This window comes from Ailuropoda melanoleuca, chromosome 1 (genome assembly GCF_002007445.2).
Source record: "Ailuropoda melanoleuca isolate Jingjing chromosome 1, ASM200744v2, whole genome shotgun sequence".
In the NCBI taxonomy this organism is placed as follows: Eukaryota; Metazoa; Chordata; class Mammalia; order Carnivora; family Ursidae; genus Ailuropoda; species Ailuropoda melanoleuca.
In genome coordinates, this window is record NC_048218.1 from 12,309,782 (window position 1) to 12,337,207 (window position 27,426).

The 27,426-nt window shown below is 47.0% G+C and overlaps 1 protein-coding gene across 1 annotated transcript in view; it reads right to left on the bottom strand.

The window, feature by feature from the left end:
* The window catches only part of HUNK (hormonally up-regulated Neu-associated kinase), a 106,581-nt gene that overhangs the window by 75,522 nt on the left and 3,633 nt on the right, over window positions 1-27,426 (bottom strand). The window contains exon 2 of the mRNA XM_034656314.1: window positions 525-817. Coding sequence (XP_034512205.1) covers window positions 525-817 — 293 coding nt within the window. The remainder of the gene's footprint in view (window positions 1-524; window positions 818-27,426) is intronic.

A 27,426-nucleotide genomic window follows, 5' to 3' on the forward strand; every position in this document is an offset into this window, starting at 1 on the left:
ATGAAAGCCGCATCCCTAGCACTAGCTGAAAAACCACCTCCTGCCATCTTAACGTTGATTCTTCTTTCAGGCTCCTGAGCAACTGGTCTCATCATACTTTGCAAATAAAAAGAGCAGCCAACACTTAACATGGCCCTTATTACGTACCAAGCCCAGTTCGGAGCACTTTTCATATATTCACTCATGGCATTCTATCTATGAACCCTTACACCAACCACAAGATAAGTATCATTACTATTCCCATTTTACAGAAGAAGAGACTGAGGTTCAGAGTGGCTCAGTAACTTGCCCAGGGTCACACAACTGTGAAAGGGTAGAGCCAGGATGCAAAGCCAGGCAGCCTGGCTTCTGATGTCACTCTCTTCACCCCCCGAGGGCATGAACCCAGCTCCCAAAATAATTCCATGACACATGCAGAGGAACTGTAAAGCCCGCTGCCACCATTCAGCCTTGTACGGAGCACACGGAAGCACCGGCCGGCCATTCGGTGCAGTCGGTGATCATCCGCGGGGCACGGCCCTTACCTGTGCACCACCCCAGCCCGGTGCAGGTGCTCCACGGCCGAGATGAGCTGCCGGATGTATCTGCGGGCTTCGGGCTCCTCCAGCCGCTTCTTCTCATAGATCTTGTGCATCAGGTTGCCCCCGGGACACAGCTCCATGACCAGGTAATAGCTGTTCTCTGTCTCCAAGATGTCAAGGAGCTGGGTGATGTTGGGGTGGCGGATCATTTGCTGAATCTGCCCCTCTCGCCGCAGGTTCTTGGTGACGTAAGTGTCCTTTTTAGCTCTCTTCTTGTCAATGACTTTTATGGCCACCTGAGGAGACACAGAGAACGTGGCTGTTGTCAGACACTGCAAGCAAAGGCTACCCCTCACCACACATAAGAACCCAGGAGAAGAAAAACGTAACGTCAGGAACCGGATCCAATTATTAAGGAAGAGAGTGAAATTAGGCAGACTTGAACGGTCATCTGGAAGGCGCCGTGAAGAGTCAGTGTCGAACTTGGTTGTCCACGACCAGAAATGCCGAGTTCTACTCCAGCCAGGGGCCTCTCCTGGCTCCTTCTAGGCCGGGCCATCGTCTGTCCCGAGGCTGGGTTCCCCGGGGCCTCCACTTCTGAAAGAGCTAAATCTGCCCCCATCTTCAGCTCTAGGGTGTGCCTGGGGACCTGGGGGACGCAATGCCCTCTCCTTCCTCCCGCCCTTTCCTGCCCTGCGCCAGGCCTTCTGGCCTCGCGTTCTCCTCTTTCCCTCGGTGAGCTACGGCGCGGGTTCGCTCTTGGCCCTACCTCAGGATCCCGGCGGCTGCTGCCCCAGGGCTGTACCCCAGCTACCCACAGGACACCCCCCCGGGTCACCGCCCCCCCAATTAACATGTCACACGCACAGACCCTCCAGACTTGCAGAAAGGCAGGAAAAGAGGGAGGGGAGGGAAGACTGCCTTTTCCAGCCAAATCTGCACCCCTCCCTTTGGTGACGTTCACCTCCCTGCTCACCAGGCCCTGAAACACACCACCGTTTTTGCCCTTTATGACTTCGCTCCTCTTACTATGGGATCAGCCGCCGACATCATGTGGATTCCTTCTGCTGATGCCTCCTCACGCTTCCTTCCTCTCTGTTTCCACGCCACCGGTCGGTTTATTTAGGACTATGCCTCCAGCGTGCAGACGCACGGTCCCTGGGTCTTGAACAACCCAAGGGACATTCTCCTGGAAGGCTACTGAGCCACAGGGTGCGGGACCCAAAGAGTGGTTCTTCCACTTCTACTTATCTCCTTTTGTGTGATTATATAACTTCCATAATATACTCGACATATTAGTACAGTCTTATGCTATAGATCAAAAACTAAATGATTGGTAGATGACTGATAGACAACATTTGCAGTGAGGAGCACACACGTTACTTTCCTGACATAGGCTTGTGATTAAAATAATTAAGTCTTGGGGGCACCTGGGTGGCTCAGTCGGTTAAGCGTCTGCCTTTGGCTCAGGTCATGATCTCAGGATCTCAGGATCCTGGAATCGAGTCCGCATCGGGCTCCCTGCTCAGTGGGGAGTCTACTTCTCCCTCTGCCCCTCCCCCCNAATAATTGAGTCTTGGGGGCACCTGGGTGGCTCAGTCGGTTAAGCGTCTGCCTTTGGCTCAGGTCATGATCTCAGGATCTCAGGATCCTGGAATCGAGTCCGCATCGGGCTCCCTGCTCAGTGGGGAGTCTACTTCTCCCCTGCCCCTCCCCCCTGCCTGTGCTCTCTTTTTCTCTCTCTCTCACTCTTGCTCTCTTTCACATAAATAAATAAAATCTTTTAAAATAATAATGATAATAAAGTCTGGCCACCACTAGCCTGGACACTGACGTCAGTGTCCTACCTCTTTTCCCTGNTCTGCCCCTCCCCCCTGCCTGTGCTCTCTTTCTCTCTCTCTCTCACTCTTGCTCTCTTTCACATAAATAAATAAAATCTTTTAAAATAATAATAATAATGATAATAAAGTCTGGCCACCACTAGCCTGGACACTGACGTCAGTGTCCTACCTCTTTTCCCTGGTACTTGTCCCGACTCCCCCTTGAAGTCACTCTATGCTCTGCCTTGAAATCAGTGGGTCTGGAACTCTGATTTCTTGGTTAAAGCTCTTCAGGACTCACTGCTGCCTACAGGGCAAGGTCCACACTGCCTGACCCAGCTCTCAAGCTCCTGCTCTGGGGGCTGGTCTCCTCTCTCTCCCGAATACACACTGGGTTACCCTCCAAGCTCGTGTTCATGCCACCCTCCCCCCCATCCAAACATCCCAGTCCTTGAGCCACTAACTCAGGTCCCACCTCCCTGCCAGCGGGTGCTTTCACTCCTCTTCCCTAGAGCCCACCACAGCCACCAGCTGTGGTCCCACTAAAAGCACTCATCCCTTGAAGTGGGGACCAGGCCCCTCTTCAACACCCAAAGCTCTGCATAAACTGTAAGGGACCAAAGGTCACTACCTGCAATCTCATACATTTTTTTAAAAATTTTAAATTGACATATAACGGTACAGTAGTTTTAGAAGGATTTGAGACTTGTAGGTCCTACAAATGGATTACCACAATAAATTTAGTTAACATTCATCACTACACATAGTTACAACTTGCGTGCGCGTGTGATACGAACTTCTGGGATGTTCTGTCTCAGCAACTTTCAAATATACAAGAGGGTATTGTTAACTACCGTCATCATGCCGTATGTCGTAACGCTAGGACTTATTATCTTTTAACTGGAAAAGCTTGTGCCTTTTGAACCCTTTCACCCATTTTAATGGGGGATTTTCAGGTCCTTAATCCAAAGATACCACTGAGAGGGGACAATCAGCCAAGGGACCAGAAAAGCTGGGGGTCTGCTGTAGCCCAGGTCAGCCTGAGGCCAATGCTGTCCCCCCACAGAAGTTAAAGTTACACTTTGGCTGTAGTTTGGCCCCAACAAGGTCAGGAAATGCTAGACTAGACTAAAAGCTTTAAAAACTGTACTCATTCATGACCAAAAAAAGAAAAAAAAAGAAAAAAAAATATATACTTATCTACAGACACACATGCACACGTCTACACATGCACAGACACACACATCCACACCTGCATATACACGCATATCGGGGTGTGTGCGTGCACGTACCCGTATGTATACATCCATTGTCTCGCGGGGGTGGAGACAGAGGGATGCTGAAAAGTACCATTAGATTCTGTCTCTGCTTGAGTCTGTGTTGCAATGGTTTAAAAATTACACCCTCTGGCAAGGAAATTCTTAAAAGTCCTATGAACAAACAATAGTCTGAAAACCCGGCAGTAATACGATCAGCCTTTTTCAACAGAGCACACAATAATTATTAGGATAATTTATTTAGCTCTTCAATTGCCTGTCATAGGTTATAAAACGGCCACCCAAAGACTTTCAGTCCTACTCCCTGGAACGGGTGAACGTGGCCTTATTTGGAAAAAGGGAAGAATCTGGAGATGAGATTAACCGGGACCATTTGAGTGGGCCCTGAATGTCAGCTCAAGTGTCTTTATGAAATAGAGGCCGGGGAGCGGGGGGATTTCGCACAAATACACGGAGGAGCAGGCTGTGGGAAGGAGGAGAGAGACAGCGGCGATGGCCCACAAGCCAGGGCGCGCCGTGGCCACCAGAGCCATCGGAGGGAGCAAGGCCCTGTCAACACCCTGATTTGGGTCCAATGACATTGATTTTGGACTTCTGGCCCCCAAAACTACGAGAGAATACTTTTCTGTTGCTTTAAGCCACCAAGTGTGTGGGACTCTGTCACGTAGCCCTTGGAAACTCGCGCACCAGCTGTGCCCCCCTGTCATTGGGTACCTTGGTTCCCACGTTCTACTGGTTCTGAGAGCCCCCCCGTGAAGACCCCAAGCCCCCAAGTCACCCCATTAACCCCCTCTCCATTTTCACACACCACCCCATCCCCCCACTTTTTAATTCACCCCCGACACTTATCACCTCTGCCTTGATAATACTGAAAATGGAATGCCGCTCTTGATTACATCAGCGTCATCTGTAACAACTGAAATGGGAAACACTGAGCGGGAAATTAAGAAAAAGGCAGTCAGTGATCGGCAAAGGGAGGCATCTAATTTAATTTGACAGTCATCAGAGATTTGCAGGCAGAATAGATCTAACACTGATTCTAGCAGGTTGAAGCTCAACATGCTGATGGGGCTCTAGCTGAAAAGAGAAACTGCTTGAGTCAGGAGAGTATTACAAAGTAAGAATTAAATGGGTGCAGACTCACTGAGGACCAGGGCAAGGACACAACTGGAAACATGTGTTTGGGGAGGGTGGCGGGGGGGGTGTGGTGTGGAGGGAGGACAGAAGCCTCGCTGTCATCCTGAGCCCATCAAGAGAACCAATTTTGCTGTGGAAGGTGAATCCGATGACTCCAGCTCTTCAACAGACTCCCGTTGCAAAGTCTCCCGAAATCTTACAAAAGGAATCCGTTTTCAAAGGTTGCCCCCATGGTTCCAAGACGAGTCGCCGAGTCTTGACGTGGTGGTGGAAAATTAGCAGAGAGAGAATAACACGGCTCCGGTGCACCACAGTTGAAACAGATTATTCACCAACTTCTCTCATCAAGTAAGAAATTCCATTTCTCACAGCCTGGTCACTCCTACCGTCCTCTCCACCCGACCCTACTCCCACCAAAAAAAAAAAATGTCTACCAATGATGGGAAAGATCAGCAAATTTAAATAGCTAAGCTCCTAAGAAAGGAAAGGAAATCCCCCCCATGGCCAAAATAATGAGTATATCTAAGATAACTGGGTGGCAGCTATGGGGTGGGGAATACAAGATACAGGAGAGGGGTGCCTGGCTCAGGTCCTGATCACAGGGTTGTGAGATCGAGCCCAGAGTCAGGCTCCACTCAGCGTGGGGTCTGCTTGAGATTCTCCCTCCCTCTCCCTCTGCCCTCCCGCTCATGTTCTCTCTCTCTCTCTCTAAAATAAATAAATAAGTATTTAGGAGGGGAAAAAGATGCAGGAGAGAAGGGGTAACTGCAGGTAAGAAGATTCTGAGAATGGAAAGGAAAAGGTGGAGGGGTCTGCTTCCTATGGAAGAGGAGGAGCAACACAGGAAAGGGGGAGGAGCTCAGGCGCCGGGACCCCAATTCCTCAGAGAAAGACGAGTTGCAGAATAGAAGTCATGTTTCATGGCCTGTATGAGGAGGGAAAATTCCAACACTGAATTGTCCTCATAATGAGGGATGCACAAAATCATCTGACCCCATCACGGCACACACGCGTACCTAAGATAATGTGCATAAAGCACTTAGTACAATGTGGGTACTACACGGAATCAGTGCTCCTTAAATTCATGCTCTTACTATCATTACCATGTTACTTTCACTGAAGCAACCTACAGAGAGGGTGAAAAAGCACTCCAGCTTAGTTCAGCTAAGAAAAAAAAAAGTGCATTTCCTTCCCCAGCAGATTAAAAAAGCAACCTGGATCACGTTTCAGCGTCCTGAACTCTCTGGAATAGAGTTGCTTTTAAATCCCGAGGCAGTGGTTTAATATCAGCCTAGTCTCTCATCTTCTTTAAATATTGACTTAGTTGAGATTGTCTACATAGGATCAGAGTTAACAGGATTTAAAATTCATCCCTTCATCCTCGATCACCCTCCACTGCCTTTAAAATTCATTACTCTCAAACACATCGAGAATTGTAGATGTGTCCAATCTCTAAAATGGAAAGACAGATGCAAAATGGATCTTCCATATGACTAAGAAAAAGAACGCTGACCAAAGACCAGCTCTTTAATATCACAAAAACATAAACGTATGTTTTACCCTTTCTACAACGTGTGCTGTGTTTTTGAAAGCTTAGAGTCTTTCTTTAATCAAAGCGCTTTTATACCATGTTTTAAATAATCAGAAGGCACAGGGAGTAAAAGGCCATGACCAACTGAATTTTCTTTTTACATGGAAATTAACCAAAAAAGGAGCTTTCTTCCAGAATGCTTTGGTTTCTCTCTTTTTTTTTAAGACTTATTTATTTGAGAGAGAGCGAGTGTGCGAGTACACAAGCACATGAGGAGGGGGCAGAGGGAGGGAGAGGGAGAGAATCCTCAAGCAGACTCCCTGCTGAGCGCAGAGCCCTACGTGGGGCTCGATCCCAGGACTCTGAGATCATGACCTCAGCCAAAACCAAGAGTTGGGCACTTAACGGACTGAGCCACTCAGGTGCCCCAGAATGCTTTGGTTTCTTAATGAATAATGTATGTTAAACTCAAATGACTCTTTTCTTCTTCAGCAAACATTTATTAAGCACCTAAAATACACCTAATACCATTCCACATGCCAAACGTACACTACGGAAGAGACGTGGATCTTCAGGCTCTCTCATGGGGAAAACGGATTCTTTGTCGTGGTTCAAGATTACCATCTGTTATGGACTGAAGTATGTCCTCCTGCCACAAAATTTGTATGCTGAAGCCCAACCCCCAAGGTGACTGTATTTGGAGAAAAGGGCCGTTAGGAGGTAATTAAGATTAAATGAGATGATAAGGGTGGGGCCCTAATCTGATAGGACTGGTGTCCGTATGAGAGGAGGAAGGGACACCACAGATGTCTCTCTTTCTGTCTCTCTGTGCACACATACAGGAAAGGTCATGTGAGGACATGGCAAGAGGCCGGCCATCTACAAACAAGGAAGGAGGCCTCACCAGAAACCAGCCCTACTGACACCTTGATCTTGGACATCCAGCCCCCAGAACTCTAAGAAAATATGTGTCTGTTGCTCACACCCCCAGTCTGTGGTCTGTGGTTATGGCCGCCCAAGCAGACGAAGGGATCATCCAAGCATCCTATAATTCCGTGGGATTCCCTTATCCTGCAGAAGAATGAAAATGTAAGTAAGAGCCAAGTGCTCGTGTCCCTTCACTGAGGGCTGGGGCCAGACCTGTTTCTTTCCTGATCTCACCTGCTTTCCACACTCTGGCAGATGACAGGATGCCACAGCTGGGCCTGTGGGCTCCGAGGCCCAGAGCCTCGACTCCAGAACCTGTTTCTGCCACTGGTAGCCTGGACCTCTCTAAGCCTTAGCTTCTTTACTTTAAAAAAAAATGCAGGGAAGGAAAATAGTGCATACCTCATAGGGAGAAGTAAAGGAGGCCACCCAGAAAGGCTGTTTGGCACCGGGAGCATTCACGGAAGCCCTCAGTGAGTGTTCACTGCTGGGAGCTGCGCGTCTGGTGCAAGAGGAGTCCACACAGAGCCAGGAAGCCTCGCCCCAAGGCTCCCATCCTCACTGCTCCCTGATGTCCTCACACGCCCCCACCCCCTGCCCCCGTCAAGAGGCCCTCCGCCTCCTCCCTCCTTACATGATGATGGCCCACGTGCCGCCCTCCCACTCTACTTCCAGCTTCTCCGCTTCCATGACCCGTATGCTGGTGAGACCCAACACCTGCCTCGTCGTGTTCACACCTCTTTCCTGAGCTCTGTCTCCACCATCCCCTCTGGGCGGCCTCCCCAGTCCTACCCCCAACCCCGGCCTGGAATTCCCTCCCCCAGGGCCCTCTTCCCAGGCCAGGCCCCACTCCCTTCTGACCTCAGATGACAGCTTTCTTCTCCACCCCAGACTGTCTCAGGTCATTGACACTTCCTCAGCTCTCACGCCCAGCACACACACTTAACAGTTTGGGATGCCTTCACTGATATCTCTGCTGTCTGGCCTCCTCTCTTTTGTGTTCCCAGCTTCTAGCTCAGTGCTTGGCTCTTGGAGAGCTTCTGGGGGAGAGAAAGGAAGGAAAGGAGAGAAGGAAGGAAAGAATAGAGGGCGGATGGTCCCACCAGTCGGCCACAGGTGGTCAGTATGGTGGCTTCTTGGTCACCTCTAATGCTGTGGGTAGGTCTGACCACTCAAACCCTCCCCATCCTCAGCTACAAGACAGGCAGACCAAAATCCTTCCCTTCCACCATTAAAATTATAAAATGTGATGCCTCCTGTGGACATGTTTCAGCTTGTGCATGATTACGAGGCAGAGACACAGACAGTCCCTCTTTGAGAAATGTCACCTTCCGGGAGAGGCTCCCCAGACCCGCCCACTTCCAGCTGCACCCGTGCCCTGTGCCCCCACTGTGGCACTCGCCATCTCTTACTCTATCGTGCGTTTCCACTGGGCTGTAACGGGCCGTCCCTCCTTCACAGCACAACATTCGCCCACTTCCACACGCCCTCCCCAGACTCTGGGATCGGCCCTGCTGGACCCCTCGCAGCTTTTTTCAAGCCTCATCCTTTTCCTAGAACCCTCTTCTTGAACCCTCTTCTTGGCATTAGCCCCACTGTCACTTCAAATGGTGACCTGCCCTTACATCCCCAGTGCTTGGCACAGTGTCAGGAACAGAGGAGCTCAATGCAAATGTACTAGAGGCAAAGGATGTGCAAATTAAGGAAAACAGGAGAAAAGGAGAGAGGACGGGTGCCTACAGACACAACCTGTGTGCCTTGTGGATGCCTGCGGACAGAAGCCATACAACTTAGACTAAATGCTAGTGGAAGCAGATCAGAGGACACTGAACAAAGAGTATCCTTGGTGGCCCTCTCTGGGTGAGTCAGAGAGAGAAAGAAATGTAGGATCATTGCCAAGCTAAGGGCAGTGGGCTGATGTCCTCTGCTCACCGCTCTGCCATCCCCCTGCATAAAGCCGTTTCGTGCTTCCTAAGCGTCTGGCTGAGTATGGGAGCAGTCACTAAGGAGGGAGGCGCCATGACCAGCGTTAAAGCGCATGTCTGGGACCCTGGCATTCCAGCGCAGAAGATCGTCCCTCTTCACCAGCCACCCCCTGGTGCCACCCTAAGTCCCTCTCATCGCAACATCTAACGCTGGACTGAGCATCTGCCGGGGAGCCTCTCTCCCTCCCAAACTTGTCTGACCCATCTCTCACCTTCTTGAGAGCAACGAATTGAGGGAACAGGAAAGCTCTCCAAAAGCAAGGAGCAACCCCCATTTCTCCCAGAGGAAGAGCCAAAGTGCTGATGATGCCCACGGCTCCCCAACATGCTGCCAGCTCGCTCCCTGACTCCATCACCCCTTGGTCCCCCTCCCATTCCCTCAGCTCACCCATCGCCGCCTTACTGTTCCTCAGATGTGACAGGTGTATCCCACCTGGGGGCTGGGGCCGCACGTTTACTCCCTCATCTCCAAGACGTTGCTGAGACGTCTCTCAGAGAGGCTTCCCTGATTCACCTGTTTATAGCTATAACGACCCGACACTCAGTACAATCCCCTTACTCCAGCCTGTTCTCCCCCCTTTGGCACTGGTTACTTCTTAAATCCTACACAGCTCACTGACTGAGTGTGGAATCTTCCTGACCCTCGAATGCTCCAGAAGGAAGGGCACAGTCCTCATCTCCTTCACTGACATGCTCTTGGCATCCAGAACAGTCCCTGGCACACAGACAACACTCCAGTATTTGTTGAAGGAATGAATGAATGACTACAAGTGTAGTTGGAAGAAAAAGACCCCATTAACTACATCAGGATCTGTTATAGACTGAATTGTGTCTCCCCGTCCAGTTCATATGTTGAAACCTAAACCCTCATGTGACTATATGGAGACAGGGCCTTTAAAGAGGTAATTACAAGTAAACAAGAAAATGGGGGGGGTCCCCTCATCCAGTGGGACAGGTCNTAGGAGCCTGATGTGGGGCTCGATCCCATAACGCCGGGATCACGCCCTGAGCTGAAGGCACACGCTTAACGACTACGCCACCCAGGCGCCCCAACGCACCAGTTACTTCTTAAATCCTACACAGCTCACTGACTGAGTGTGGAATCTTCCTGACCCTCGAATGCTCCAGAAGGAAGGGCACAGTCCTCATCTCCTTCACTGACATGCTCTTGGCATCCAGAACAGTCCCTGGCACACAGACAACACTCCAGTATTTGTTGAAGGAATGAATGAATGACTACAAGTGTAGTTGGAAGAAAAAGACCCCATTAACTACATCAGGATCTGTTATAGACTGAATTGTGTCTCCCCGTCCAGTTCATATGTTGAAACCTAAACCCTCATGTGACTATATGGAGACAGGGCCTTTAAAGAGGTAATTACAAGTAAACAAGAAAATGGGGGGGGTCCCCTCATCCAGTGGGACAGGTCTCCTTATAAGGAGAGGAAGAGACGCCAGGGGTTCACGAGCACAGAGAGAAGAAGGCAGCCATCTGCAAGGCCAGCAGAGGGGCCTCAGGAGAAACCAAACCTGCTGACACCTTGATCTTGGACTTCCAGCCTCCAGAGCAGTAAGAAAATAAACTGTCTGTGGTTTAAGCCACCTGGCCATGGCACCGTGTGATGGCAGCTCTCCCAGCCTAACACAGAACCTTTACAAAAGTTATTAGTCATAACAGAATGGCTTCCTCTCTACATCGCATTCTAACAATAAAGTCTGCACCAACGATGCTGGACGAAACGAATCAGGCAGGGGGTGAGCTGGAGGGACTGTCCCTAAAGCCAGAAGAAAATGACAAGGGGCGGAGGGCTCTGAGGCTCTGGGCTCCAGCCCAAGCCTGAGCTGATGTACAAGGGCTGAAAACTGTGGTGATTAGCATGACCCAGTGGGGAATTCTGAAAATCAACTGGTTTCACGCCTTCTTCCCCAGAAATGATATGTATAAATGCATCCGAGTGGAACGTGCGCCTGTGTGCAGGATACTTATTTCGCAGAAAGCAGAAAATATCCTTTGCTGGCTTTATAATCAATTTCAAGGTTGCTCCGATTCACAGAGAGACGATGCTAGACAGCAAACACACATCGCTGTCTTTTATAGGGGTCCATTAATTGCTGTTATTTATGCAGCCAGCGTGACAGCTTCTGACCCCGGGCTCCCCGCCGGCCACCCTCCCGCCGCTGTGCACTCCAACCTGTCTTCTTGTAAATGAGGGAGAAAAGTTTCCCTCCCCAATTTAAACAAGAGAGCTCATTAGGACATGATTTGGCAACGATAACAGAACCCAGCACCGGGTAAAGGCAAAGAGCTCAACTCTGGTGGAAGAAAAAAAAAAAAAAGCCAGCTCGCAGCACGCCTACCCTGTGGAGTTCTGAAACAGCGGTCACTGGGATTCTCTGTGCCCAGACCCCAGCTCCGGTTCAGAAAGCAAATCACGTCCTGACACCCTAGAAACATCCTGCTGGTGGGAAACCAGAAACTGGTTCCTGCAAGGAAGGAAAAATGCAAACTGGAGAATTTCCACATGGCAAGGTGCATACCAAGGGCAGTAGCTATGCAAACTGGAATTCTTATGAAAACCCTATCTACATAGACAGAATATGCACGCCTCTTTGTTGTCAAAACGTATTTATTATCTGCAGGATGAAAAGTAACCCCAGATTCCGGTGCCCAGAGTTCTCTAAAGGGGGGAAGAAGTATGAATTAAAAACAGGTAGTGCTGAAATTATTCCTCTTTGGTTTTGGAAAAGAGCCAAAAGTTGCCCAGCTTGGCAACAGATGACAAGTTTTTTTTTACACCGCATAGAATTAATCTTGGTATTCCCCACCGTGCTTAGCTTCTGAAGTGCCAAATACACTGAATCCATAAATACCGAGGTTAAAAACCTGAATACCCAGTTGTCTCCAACACCCTTCAACTCTGATCTCCCAGCAACCCCTTCCTGCTCCATTTTTCCTCCAGTTTGGCCCCGTTTTTAATTACCCAGAATATCACTTGGTGACAATGGAGAGGAAGCCTCAAATGACATCATCTGAAAGCAAATAGGTGGGTGAATCCAAAACAACATGGGTTGGGTAGGCATGACGAAACCTGGCCATCCATCACTATCAACTTGCTAAGAAGAGCAGCCTCCCCACTGCCCATATGGACAGCCTGCACCCCAACCCTCCCCAGCCAGCCTCACCAAAAACCGTAATTATCACAGTTCTCTGTGCTCCTGTCCTGGAGGCCATCACCAACCCTCCCTGTTGTCGGAGCAGCTCTTTCCTCTCTCCCCTCCTGGCAACCAGTCACCAAGTCTCCTCCAGAAGGTTCCTTCCTTGCCATGACTATTGCTCTGGTCAGCCTTCTAAGATATTAGAGTCTGAGACATTAGAGTTTTCCTTCTAAGGACAGTTATGATTGTCCTTTAAAATAAACTTGATTCCTTAATGAGAAATGAAAAAATCCTTCTTGATCTGGCACCAGCCCCCTGACCTCCCTCGCTTTTTTTTTTTAACGTTTTATTCTATTTTCCATCCTGTCAACTTTCATTGACCCAGATGCTTTTGATGAAATATTTCCATATAATAGTCACAGTTAAGACATAGGGTCCTTGAGGTCTTGGTTGTTCTTTTGTATTATTTCTTTTGGTAACACACCTACCATAAAATAAACCATTATTAAGTATGTTCATTTTTGTTGTGCAGCCATCACCACCCTCTGTCTCCAGAACAGTTTTCATCTTGCAAAACTGAAGCTCTGTCAGTCTCTTCAACAAATGGTGTTGGAGAACTGGACAGCTACAAGCAAAAGAATGAAACTGGACCACTTTTCTACACCGTACACAAAAATAAACTCAAAATGGATTAAGGACCTAAATGTGCGACCTAAAACCATAAGAGCCCTTGAAGAGAGCCCAGGCAGTAATTTCTCTGACATCAGCCATAGCAACATTTTTCTGGATATGTCTCCTGAGGCAAGGGAAACAAAAGCAAAAGGAAACTCTTAGGACAACATCAAAATAAATCTTCTGCACAGCAAAGGAAAAATCAACAAAACTAAAAGATAACCTACTGCATGAGAGAAGATATTTGCAAATGACATACCCGATAAAGGGTTAGTGTCCCAAATATATAAAAAACTGATACAATTCAGTGCCAGAAAAAACAAATAATCCAATTAAAATATGGGCAGAAGACATGAACAGACACTTCTCCAAAAAAGACATCTGGATGGCCAGCAGACACATCACTCATCATCACGGAAATACAAGTCAAAACCACAATGAGAGATCACCACACACCTTCAGAATGGCTAAAATCAAAAATGCAAGAAACAACAAGTGCTGGTGAGGATGTGGAGAAAAAGGAATCTTTGTGCACTGTTGGTGGGAATGCAAACTGGTAGGAGCCACTATAGAAAACAGTATGGAGGTTCCTCAGAAAGTTAAAAATAGAACTACCATATGATCCAGTAATTCCGCTACTGAGTGTTGACCCACAGAATGCAAAAACACCAATTCAAAAGGATATATGCACCCCAATGTTTACTGTAGTATTATTTACAATAGCCAAATTATGGAAGCAATCTAAGTGTCCCTTGATAGATGAATGGATACAGAAGATGTGGTATATGTATAGTGGAATATTACTCAGCCATAAAAAAGAATGAAATCTTGCCATTCGCAAAGACATGGATGGATGTAGAGGGTATAATCTTCAAGATTAGTCAGTCAGCATAAGGCAAATACCTTAGGATCTTACATGTGGAATTTAAGAAACAAAACAAATGAACAAAGAAAAAAAGAGACAAACCAAGAAACAGACTCTTTACTATAGAGAATGCACTGATCTTGGCTATTATTGTGAGTGTGGATGAGATATGGTACATTTTTTTCTCGTACTTTGCAACGTCTGATATGTATTTTTTACACTTAGAGCGCATGTCAATTTGGATCAGGTATGTTTCCAAGGTTCAACAGCCACATGTGGCGAGTGGTCAGGGTGCTGGAGAGCGCTGTCTGGGCTCGATGGCTCTGGCCAAGTCACTTACCCTCTGAGCCCCGGCCACAGCGCACTGCCTGCCTGAGACAAAGCACTCAACGAAAAAGTTTGAATGAATGAATGTTTTGAAGAAATGCTCCACTGTCTCATCTACAAGCTGCGTAGATCACCCATCACACTTTGTATTTGTAGCGAGGATGAAATCACACCTTCCATTTCTTTTATTTAAATTCAATCAGCCAACATATAGTACACCATTAGGTTCAGATGCAGAGTTTAATAATTCATCAATTGCGTGTAACACCCAGTGCTCACCACATCATGTACCCTCCTTAATGCCCATCACCTGTTCAGGTTCCCCTACCCACCTCCCCTCTAGCAACCCTCAGTTTGTTTCCTACAGTTAAGAGTCTCTCATGGTTTGTCTCCTTCTCTATTAACTTCACACCTCTATTAGAACAAAACCAAGGGAGGAGTCACAGAACTGAAAAATCCTGGACAAACAAACCTAACCCCAATAAATGTCAGATTATTCATCTGAGGGGGTAATAATGGCGGCCAAGGTACATCACGCAAAGTGCTTGGTACACAGTAACCATTCATTAGCTGTAGTTACAACTGAGCAAACACAGTGACAACACAGTGGGATAGGGTATGATTGATCTCTGCAGATAGCGCTAGTGGGGGAGAAAAGTCAGTACTGCTCAGGGAGAGGGGCTATCTCACGGAAACCTGGAGGGATGGGCTGCTCCAGGTGGAAAAGCCTTTCACCAGCCCCACACTGGGGGACTGGGGGAGGGCAAAGGCCCCAGGGGAGGGAGAGATGCAGCGGCTCCAGGAAACGGGAGTTGAAATAATCATTGTGCATTAACTGAGCACAGGAATCCTTATCAGCCCTCCCATCTCCTGCCCCCGGGACTGCTGGTGACCCTTTCACATGAGGTCCTCTCGCTAAACAGCTGCAGAGGGCTTCCCCATGCCACGTGCACACACGGCGTCCTTCCCCTCCACTTCCATCACACACTAAATGTCAGGGCCAGCCCCAGTGCCTGTGTTCATCAGAAAGAGAAAGCTAGGTCTTTTTTCCACTCTGCTCTGATTTATACATGTACATTTATGGTGTCAGTCTGTATAAAAGCAGAATTTGTGTTCCTGCAATGACACCATAAATCCTCCTGGCCTCCCTTCCTCTCACTGGGAATATTGAACACTCTGCTTCCACTGACAGCAGATAATGGCTCTTAGGAAGGGCAAGGAATTCACAAACAGATAACAAGGGAACTCGGTGGGAGGTGTGTGCGTGTTTGCACGCATGTGTGCACAGGGTGGGGGCTGCGGGGAGAAGGCCTGGGTGAAACCCGAACCCTCGAGCGCTTGATTCTTTTTTCTTTCTTTAAATACAGATTGTTCTTTCGATCATTTTAATAAATCTCTCCCAGTGTATCCGTTTGCAAAGGCTGCCATAGCGTAACTGCTTAAGCAACAGAAATTTATTTTCTCACAGTCCTGGAGGCTAGAAGTCTGAGATGAAAGTGTCAACAGGGTTGGTCTCCCCTGAGGCCTTGCTCCTCAGCTTAGACATGGCGGCTGCCTCCTACCTGCCTCTTCACGTGGTATTCCTTCTGCGCCTCTGTGTGTCCTAATTTCCTCTTATAAGGACATCAGTCAGACTGGATTGGGGCCCACCCTAATGACCTCGTTTAAAAGTAATTACCTCTTTAAAGATCCAAATCCAAATATAGTCACATTCTGAGCTACTGGGGGTTAGGACTTCAATATATGAATTCTGCCGGGGAAACAACTCAGCCCGTAACCCCCACCAAAACTTCTCACAAATTGTAGTGTTAAGAAAGGAAGCAACGAATCCAAGGGAGACTAACCAACGCTCCCAAGTGGGAGGCAATGTGCTCTGAGGAAACCCAGTTCCAATCATCACAGAGCTTTGAGTTTCTTTTTATCTCTGTCACCTGTTTTCCCTGCTTATGAGTTTCAAAATACTTTACTACTCTAAGTCACTACCTTTTCTACAAATAAGCATATCTTTTACGTCTTAACTTTGGACATCACTTCCTACTTATCTTTGGAAATGGAGGCCGCCATCTTTTTATTTGCATTTGTCACAAGTGGGGGTTTTTTTCCTTTTCTTTTTTGGCTGCTTTTAGTGATACATGAAATTTTGGAAACGTCAGATAAATATGCTTTCTACTTTTTACCATTTGTCCATTTAAGGTTTAGCCAAAAAAAAAAAAGAAAAAGAAAAAAGAAAAAAAAAAAAGCAATCAGAGACAGAAAGGGGCGGCAAAAGCAAAACCAGAAAGATTTCCTGAAGCAGATCCATGTCAAAAATCTGCCAGAATTTCAATCTCTGACCATCAGAAAAAAAAAAAAAGTCTCTGTAGTGAACAGTCACGACTTGAATACGCGACTAGAGAGCTGCGATGAATTGCTTAGCTGACTGGAATGGGGGACTCGAGGTGGTTTTAGGAAGAAACAGAACTGGTTTTTGGCTCCATCCTCCTTAAAAAAGGTCTTCGAGCCTCTTGTAGTGACTGCACGTATCAGCTGAGAAGTCACACCCATCCCCAAAGGGGCTGTATTTTCTGTTGCTCTTGTCCAGTTTCCTTAAATGCGAGTGTGTTTTAGAAAGAGTTTACTCAAAGCCTTTCTCTTATTTTCTCAAACGCATTTGTGAAAGTACATTTTTCTTAGCCAATCCCTCTGAAAATGTGACCGTTTAAGAAAGGATCGGGAGTTCCATTTTGTTTCCATTAATGAGAGGGGGTTAACTGTATTTAATAGCGGTTTGGGAACTTGCCTGGGGTGACACAGTGTGGCAATTCCAGGACTGGGACAATCATTCAGATTCTATCCATGACATCAATGTTCAAAATTCTTGTAAAATAGAGACATTTTATTCACCATTTAGTCAACTGCCTGCTACAAAAGGTTATTTTTTTGGCAAGAGTAAGTTAATCTGTTCAGCCACGAATTAAAATTATTTTCAATTTAACACTATTTTCAGTACCTCCCAAATATTTTTTTCCTATTCCAATGGCAAAAAAGTAACTAATGAAACAATATTAAATATACACATACAGCAACATGAATATTTATAATGTCAAGTCCAATAAAAGAATCATTTCAAGAGAGCAGACAATCACGGACTTCAAAAGGATGTTTCCCACTTAAAAGTATGTGATTATTAACTCTCAAAATACATTTTAAATTCAGAGGTATCTTTTTTTATTTTTCATAGACGGATTCCTAGGATTGGGGGTGTTATTCTCAGTTTGTGATTTCCTGTGCTCCTGGGTCCCTACTGCGAATGTGGGTCAAGTGGCAGTTATCTACTTCTCCCATCAGAATTAATTCAGCTTTGTTATGTCAAAATCAGGCTGCAGGGGCGCCTGGGTGGCACAGCGGTTAAGCGTCTGCCTTCGGCTCAGGGCGTGATCCCGGCGTTATGGGATCGAGCCCCACATCAGGCTCCTCAGNATTCCTAGGATTGGGGGTGTTATTCTCAGTTTGTGATTTCCTGTGCTCCTGGGTCCCTACTGCGAATGTGGGTCAAGTGGCAGTTATCTACTTCTCCCATCAGAATTAATCCAGCTTTGTTATGTCAAAATCAGGCTGCAAAGATTTTAATAGTGACTTTTATAGGAGAAAAGATATACTGGTTGCAAAGCTCACCTCTCCCCCTCCACCAAAAAAACAAAACAAACAAACAAAAAGCTAGACACTTTGATCATTACCATAGCTTTTTAAAGTAGATCAAAAGTGATAATCTCATTCTCTTGAACACATTTGTCTCATTACATAAAGAAAAGATTAACTAATAGTAGAAACAGTATTAAAAATTCATGTTGTAATTAGGCACGAGTCTCCATGGTCCAGATCAATCAAACAATCAGGGTAGACAACTGTCTAAATAACTTAAGCTACAAAATAATCACGCCAACTGGGAGTTCCTTTAGCGATCTAAATTACATAGTTCAGTTACCTATAAGCATAAAATTAACGAGCTGTTTGGACAATTGCCATTTCTCTGTCAACTGCATAGTGTGAAAACAAATAAAAAGGCACACGTATGGGCCACAGTCACCAAGCCATATAAATCTCAACCTGGGACTAGTCCCATTTAGTAAGCACTTGACAAGCAAGACTGCAAGACATACTACGTTCACTGTCCCTTGAAACTCCCACCACCTTATGAAGAAGATCCTCTTCTTTTCCCTCTTGGTTTACACAGGTTAAGAAACCCGCACATAGGTCGCCCAGCTGGGCCATGGTACAGTCTGGTTTTGACTCCCAACCCCCAGCAAAGGGGCTTCTCCCCATGCACAGGGGCCATGTGATCAGGGTTGGGGCCCAAGCCGGGCTAACCCAGCAGGCTGATTCATGTAAATAGCTCAATCGGGAAATTCTATGTAACCAAGAAAAACAAAAACTTATCTTACTATCAACGTTGATCTCTATANCCAACGTTGATCTCTATAAAAGCATAATTCCCAAATCTCTACATCCTTCCACTGCCTCGTGAGACCTGCTTGGCATCAAGGATGTAGTTCAATCACACCGATTACCAGAACTTGGTTAAGAGAGGAAGAAATAGTCCAGGTGGGGCAGTGTAAACAGAGAAGACTGAGTTACAAGTTTAAACGTTAGTTAAACACAGATGTGACTGATGTTAGGTCCTTATCTCTGAGATCTCAAGAGCTCTCCCCAAGAGGTCCTAACAATCCGTCCTGACCAGGCGAGCAGGCCTGACCACTGCCTGTCTCCCCAGGCCAGGCCGGTCACTCTTGCCGGAAGCCTGAGGCCTCCACGGAGCAGAACAGCTGGGACCCCCAGATCCTTCCTAGAGCCTTCAGAGAGAGCACCCCCCCACCCCCACCATTGACACCTTGACCTCAGACTTCTGGCCTCCAGGGCTGTGCGAGAATACATTTCTGTGTGGTCCTTTGTTAGGGCAGCCCCAAGAAACAAACACAGGACCCTGAGGTTACCTGGATTGCATCCGTCCTGACACCTGGGAAATTCTTTCCAGCCACTCTGCATCCAATCCATCAGGAAGTTAAATATAAACCACAATAAACTGGCGGCTGACTTTGGATAAAGGCTTATTTCCAGAGTACTGATTAACTTAGGTATAACGCAGGGGCTCGACAGAGGGATGGTGTCCAGCGGAGACCTTTGGACCACGACGGAGCCAGAACGCCACAGAAAAACCTCTGTTCTACTGAGCTGCCCAAGGACCACCCTTTGTGAAACATCGGGACAGGCACCCATGAGAACGGTTCCTTTTTCATGCCTCAAACCTGGTTCTACCTAAATAATAAGACAAATCATCGAGGCAGCAAACGCCCCCATTCACTTAAGGTCCTCAGTGTCACAAGGAACAGCAGGGGGGGACGTGAGGCAGGTGAGACAGAGGGGGGAGGAAATGCTTCAGGCTGGGCAGAGCAGGGCCGGCCCCTTGGAAGAAGGGGGCATTCCGGCGGGGCATGAAGGGGGGGATGGAGGGGGCTGGTGGGGAGCAGAACAGAAGGCCAGGGGGCCCCCTTGAAGGACACTCAGAGGACAGAGAACCCACTTTGCCTGGTCCAACACGAATGGCGGTGGGCGAGAAGTGAGAACACCGTCCGAGGACTGAACAGAGGGCTCTGATCGCGGGGCGGGAAGGGGGAATTCGCTCTGTAGCAAGGAGGGAACCGACCAGTCCGGGGCTTTTTTTTTTTTTTTTTAAGCAGGGCTGTAGCATGATTAGAGCTCATTTCAGTGTGGTTAAGGTGGATTATGGCCGTGAAAACTGGCGTTGTGGAGGATTAACAAGGACTCAACCTGAATGCGGCCAAGGGACGGGTCAGCAGGAGGCGAAATCAAAAAGCAGCGTGGAGGTAGAGCTCAGAAGAGCCACAGAAGACGCGAGAGGGGCTGAGGGACACGGAGGACACAAGGCGGTGCTGAGGCTGGACAGGAGCAGGAGGGGAGGACGGAGTGGGGGGCAGGAGGGCACCGTGGTCAGTGACGGCAGACAGTGAATCAGGTGCGCCATGCATGAGGGATCGAATTTGGTCCCTGCAAAAAGATACGTGAACGTCCTAAGTCTCCGGCCCTCCAAATGGGACCTGATTTGGAAACAGGCTCATTGCCGGTGTCGTTATTTCCAGCAAGGTGAGGTCAGACAGCAGTAGGAGGGGTCCCTAACCCAAGATGGCCAGTGGCCTTAGAAGAAGCAGGAGAAGGCCTTGGGAAGATGGCAGGAGCCTGAGTGAGGCCGTTGCAAGCAAAGGAACACCCTGGATTACTGGCAAATCAGCAGAAGCTAGGCGAGGGGCAAGGAAGATTCTACCACATGTTTCGGGGCAAGCATGGCCCATTGAGACCTCTAGCCTCCAGAGTTGTGAGACCACGAATTTCTATTGTTTTAACCCACCTGGTTTGTGGCACTTTGTTACGGCAAGGCCAGGAAAGTAACAGAGATGTGAGAACAGAAGAAGTACGTTTAGCTCGCCAGGAAAGGGCTGCCAGTTTTAAAATCACTTCCCCATGGCATCAAGTGCAGAAAAAGCTTCCGCCTTATGCTCACATACCTATAGACAGCGGTGGGAGGGGGTGATAACTTCAGAGCAATTTACAATCATTAAAACTATCTCCACTATAACATACATTATAAATGTGTGCAACATTAGGCCATAAAGGAGAGTCAGTTCACAAATGAGATTCCTCACGAGGCTCCTGACAAGCTAACGAGGCATACTGATTGAATGCTGCGAGGATATGAAGGGCTTTGCTTTCGAACCAGCCTCTTTCAAGATGGGCAAGACACCGCCCTTGCTCTCAGCCTTCCCAAATTCATTGCCTCACACCAAGCTAGTCTGACAATCAGCTTCTCTTCACACTTCTGGAAGCCTCTATCTCACCCCGCAGCAAAGTTCAATGCTGGACTTCTCAGTGGGGGTGACCAAGACAGGCCTCGGGAGTCCTGAAGAAAAGAGAGCTCACAAAAGGCACATTCAACACACCTACCTTTGCCCTAATAATACTATGAAATATAATAACCACAACACATAAAACAAGTGTGCCAGGTGTTACCACGGCCAGGCGGGTAAACAATAAGGCTGAGAAATACTGCCCTGTGTCGTGCACTTCTTTGCCTTCCCATGGAAGCCAGGCCCCCCTGGAGGTCTCAGGGCTCAAGTCTGCGTCCAGGGTCCAGTGTTTTCTCGAAGGAACATCTGTACTACCTCTCTAATCCACCTGGCCTCCCACGTTTCTCTCCCCGAGTTAACTGTCACTCCCGGATGAGCCCCAAGCAACCCTAGCCAAGTTCAGCATCCCACAAAGCTAGAACGTGGGGAGCAAAGGTGAGGACGCCCCATGGAAAGTCCAGGCAGTGCTCTCCACCCAAAGCCCAAGGAACACCAATGCCCGGGCAGTGTGTCTTTTGGTCCTGACCACGCCACCTCCTTCACTGTCCCCTTGACTTTGCCTGTCTCTTGCTCTGTGCTTGGAGGGTCCAAAGGCCATTCGGGGCTAGTGAATGAATAAGAGAGGATAAGGAAAAAAACCCTAGCACGATGTTATGGATCGAATTGTGTCTCCCCAAAACATACTGAGGTCCTAACCCCCAGTACCTACGAATATGTGACCTTATTTGGGACGAGGGTCTTTGCAGATGACGAAGTTAAGAGGAGGTCATTAGGGTGGGCCCTAACCCAATATGACTGTGTCCTTACAAAAGGGGACATCTGGACACAGAGACAGGCACACACACAGAGGGAAGATGCAGGGAAAATGCCATCTACAAGCCAAGGGACACCTGAGACTACCAGAGGCTAGGAGAAAGACCTAGAAGAGATTCTCCCTCACAGCCCTCAGAGGGAACCGAACCTATTGCATCTTGATTTTAGACTTCCAGCCTCCAGAACCAAATAAATTTGGTTTATTTGAGACAGAGAGAGAGAATCCCAAGCATCTGAGCAGGCTCCATGCTCAGTCTGGAGCCACTGACCGCCGTGCCCCCTGATTGCCCTCTCTGTCCTTCCCTGCTGTCCTGTCCAGTCTTAGCACTGTCCCCTTGACAGTGTCCTTGTGTCCTCTGTCTTCCCAAGCCCCTCTCGGGTCCTTTGCAGCTCCTGTGAGCTCTACCTCCACGTTGTCTGTCTCTCTCTCCCTCTGCTCCTCCTCCCCGTACTCACGCTCTCTCTCTCTCTCTCTCAAAAAAAAAAAAAGACATTCCAGTAGAAATTTAAAACACTTTATTCTTCTGAAGGCTATAGAAAGTAAATATACCAGTAAAACAGAAATTCTATTGGCAATGAATAGTTTCAGAGGGTTGGTTAGCTGGTTGGTTGGTTGACTGATCAATGAAACTATTCCTACCTGGAATCAGACAGCACGCAGCATCGCTCAACAAAAACAAATCCAGAGTTCAATCAGCAATATTAATCTCCTTACTGAGAGAGGGGGTTGTTTCTAGGTATTATACTATCTGGTTATAACGCAATTCACTACAGTGAAGTTGCCTGGCGTGATTCCTGAGGCTGGCCCTACCTCGCAGGACACCTAGCATATATGGATATATAAACACCGTGTTTGTTTGCCAGGGCTGCTGTGACAAAATGCCACACACTGGGGGCTTAAACAACAGAACTTATGTCCTCACAGTTGTGGAGGCTGGAAGTCCAAGATCAAGGTGTTGGCAGGGCTGGTTTCTTCTGAAGTCTCTCTCCCTGGCTTGTGGACGGCCGTCTTCTCCCTGCGTCCTCACACAGTCTTCCTTCTGTGTGTGTCTGTGTCCTAATCCCTTCTTCTTCCACGGACACCAGTCGGATTGACCTCATTTTACCATAATCACCTCTTTAAAGGTCCCATCTCCAAATACAATCACATTCTGAGTGACTGGGGGTTAGGACCCCAACACAGGAATCTGGGGGGATCCAATTCAGCCTAAACACACACCTACACAGACGCAAGCTGTGAACCTGCACACGAGGATGCTCAGGACAACAGCGGCTCGACAAGCTCTGCAAAACACCAGGCACCAGCTCACAAACCCTTTCAGAAGCAGAAGCCATACTGAGCAACGATATTTAAAAGGTTGCTTATGCCTGTGCACCAGTGAGGCATGGCCCACCCAGCTGTTCGTGATAAATCAGAAGTGACTTTCCTAATGCTGAAATTTTCCTCTGTCACACCCAGATGGATGAGCCTCTCAGATTACACACAGAGAAACCCAAAACCATCACGTTCCTTTCCCGGGGGGGGAGGGGGGAAACACCTCTTTTCAAAGACCCTTGCTTTTGATTCTCTCCACTTGCAAGGAATGGTCACCGAGCCCTTATTAAACTGTGACACTATTTACCCATCCAAGGAAGGAACTGCACAGAGCGCACTGATGAGTGATCAGCACATTGGGGGGATCTTTCTCTTGGAACTCACAGAGGGGGGACGGGACCTCTCAGACCCCAGTCGAACAGCTGCTGTAGCTCTCAACGCACAGGAAGTCTCAGCCCTGGGCCCCTCCATCAGGCTGAATGATGACTCAGGAGACAGAGGGGTCACAGGTCTGGAGGCCCCAGTGAAGGGCATTTCCCCCAAGATCTTAATTGTTACATATGCTGGAGTATGTCTTGTGTCTCCCAGGCAGTGAGTGACATAAACAGACCTGAATTTATTTCTCATCTTGCTTATCTCTCTCTTCTCCAGCAAAAGCAACAAAGTGGACTTTTCCAGACAGGAACCAGGACTGAATCTGCAGAGTTTTACTTGAGATCTTCCAAAACCCTAGGACACTTAATCTGTCACTCTTGAAGGAAAAATTTTCACTGTAACGCTGTAAGTTCTGTTTGCGGTTCACAGCTCGATTCTGACTCCGGGATCTAGCTTTCTTTAAGGGCAGATCTGATTCTTGTGCACGTTCACAGCTCATGTGGTGCCTTACCCAGAAACATCCATTGGAGGGGGCCGTTTGGGACAGAAACCCGGGCCTCACTTGGCTTGCCATCCTATGTGCTCTGGAGGAAAGGGGATATATATATATATTTTCCCCCCCTGACATGCTCTGCTCACCAAATCACGCATCACAGAGCTGCAACCACTCAGAGGGAGCCCCTGTTTCCAACTGGTCCACCCCGACGGGATGTCTTTTTCTAAATGGTCTGCCTAGTCATACCTTTTCTTAATTCATACAAAAGCCCATACAGGTTACCAACAGCTTTGCATAAAGAAGGCAATCAATAAATGTTTGAACGAAAAGACACATGATCATCTCCAATGGCCAAGTAAAGATAATGCTTTCTTTAAAGAAGATTTAATTAATTAATTTATTTATTTATCTGAACACGCAAGAGAGCTCGAGTGGGGTGGGTGCAGAAGGAGAGGAAGAGGGAGAATCTTAAGCAGGCCCCACACCCAGCCCAGAGCCCCATGTGGGGCTCGATCTCATGACTCTGAGATCATGACCCCAGCCAAAATCAAGAGTTGGTTGCTCAACCGATTGAGCCACCCAGACGTCCCAAGATAATGGTTTTTTACTTTTTTTAAAGATGTATTTATTTATCTGAGAGAGCACACATGCAAGTGGGGGGAGGGGGGGAGGGAGAGGGGGAGAGAGCATCTCAAGCAGATTCCCTGATGAGCATGGAGCCTAATGTGGGGTTTGATCCTAGGGCCCTGAGATCATGACCTGAACCGAAACCAATAGCTGCATGTTCAACTGACTGAGCCACCTGGGAGCCCCAAGATAATGCTTTAAAAAAAAAAAAATGGTTACAAATGGAAAATTTCTCCAGCAGTGACCATTCTGACCTCACAATACACGTAGCAAATGGCTTTAGATTAGGAAATCAATCTTAAAAAGGATGTTCTGAAAATGGGAAGGATTTTCCTTGGGTGTAGAGGGAATGATTTCGAAAAACAAGAAGTCATCAGCTTTTTTCTGTTTTCCTCTCCCTTCCCCTAAGCCTTACATGACCTTCTCTTCCACAACAAAGAGATCTTAGACATGTTTTCTTCAAAATTTGACATTTAATACTTAAACTCCAAAATTAGCCCTAATTCAAGAAGTATTCCTGTCCCAAAGGCAGCAGGAAACAATCAGTAGTCTATTCTCACATCCTGGGACAAAACTGGCAACCAAAAGCAGCTGAAAAGGTACATGAATAAAGCAGCCTTTGGGTGGGGGTGGCTTGGGGGACACTGTAAGAGCCGGAAACACAGACATTTTAGCGATTAAAGTCCAAGACAAAATCCGCAACCCAGTCGGGGAATCTCCGGGTCTTAGATCACAGTGGAAATAATGGGGACTTCTAGCTGAGGGCAAGTGAACATCGCATCTCCAAACCACAAATGTAGAAGAAATCATAACCCCTAAAGACAGTAAAATGTTTTGTTGAGTGTTGAGTAAAGAGTTGGCTACCAAACCAAAACATGGGGAATTAAGCTGTCCAATAAATTTGTCCACACCATTCTGACCTGGTAACTCGGTGGGGAATTATCGCTAGATTTCCTCTTTCTTTCGCCGTTAAAATAACTTTCTACTGTTAAAGGATGCTTCGTGCTGAGAAGGTGACCAGAAGATAAGGCCAGTAAGGACTCAACGATCATACCCTCCTAGCACTCTGTCACCAATCTAAGAAATGTAAGGGAGCCATTAATACTTAGAAAGAGCTGAAAGTAAAAACCAGTCAGCAGAGAAGCCATCAATAGTAGGAAGCTGTGAGACAGAGAGAAGGGTGGACAAAGGAATATTCCCAATGAGCCATAGAAGCTGCTGGAACTCCAGGCAGAGGACAGAGGAGAGAAGTGGGATTCCAGGAACGCAGGCATCTAGGCCCCCTGGGGTGCCGAGTGGCCCGAGTGGCCAGTAAGGTCCTCAGAGAGGTGTTGACTGCAGGGCTAAGAGGTGCGGTCCTAATGTCCCTCGCTTCCCTTTATGCCTAAAATAAAACTCCATCACTCATGATAAACTCTGAGTATCTGTTCCTCACCATCTGAAAAAGCCTCATTCACACCTACCTTTAAGGGTTAAATATAAACGTGAAAGTCTAACAGAAGAGAATAACCAACTGCCACTTGCTCACTAACACAATACTGAATATATTTTCAGGATATATATGTGCTTTACACAGATACACATATATAAACTATATATGTGCCCATTGTATATATGTATATCATATATACGTACATTATATACGTGTCCATCACATACATGTATATGTATGTACATTACCTATATGTATGTACGTATATATACTTTTTTAATGCACATACACATATAAATAAGATAAATAAGATATACTGGCAGCCAATAAGATATATCAAATAAGATATCAAATCCCCACTGAATACCCATGAGGTATTATCATTTTTATAGACACAGAAACTAAAGTTTGGAGGGTTTGAATACCTTGCCCAAGATCACACAGCTACTAGTAGCAGAAAGATGACAGGAACCCAGGACTGTCGTCCCCTAAAGCCTGTGCTTTAGTACAGATACCATTAGGTTCGACTGCAACCGAGTAAAAAACACAGTCAAAAATTCCCACCCAACAACACAAAGAGTTTTCTGCAGACAACAGCGAAACAGGCAAGACTCATACTTTCTTTGGCAATAATAAACTTACAAAGTAAAACTAGTAACCAACCCTCTAGTTTACTTAAGCATAAAAAATAAGAGAAAACTAGGGGGAGAAAAGACTAATTGGTTTGACTAGACAAAAATGAATAGTCTATCTGCCCCCCTCAAAAAAGAAGGAGAAAGAAAATGACTCAAAAGACCAATGACTAATTGGGAGAAAATATTTGCAATGTATCAAAAATAAACAACTAATATCCTTAACATGTAAAAAGTTTGCACAAATCAATAAGACAAACAGGAGAAAAATCATTAACAATAGCTAGTAGAAGAAGAAATACAAATTTTCAATTAAGTACACAAATTATGCTTACCCCTAGTAATTACCAAATGCACTTTTTAAGTCACTTCCATACGTTCCATCACTCGGCATAATCTTTCCAAAGTGCAGTTTGGCAATATGTCAAAAGCCTTCTAAGTATTTATCCTAAGGAATGGCTTCCTGATGTACATACAAGGATAGTAAGAGCAGTATCATTGACTGTAGGGAAATGTTAAAAATAATCTCAATGGCCAACAGTTGGGAACTGGTTTGTAAAATTACAGTAACTATAAATAATGGAAAGCTATTTATCACCAAAAATCAAGTTTTAAAAGAATA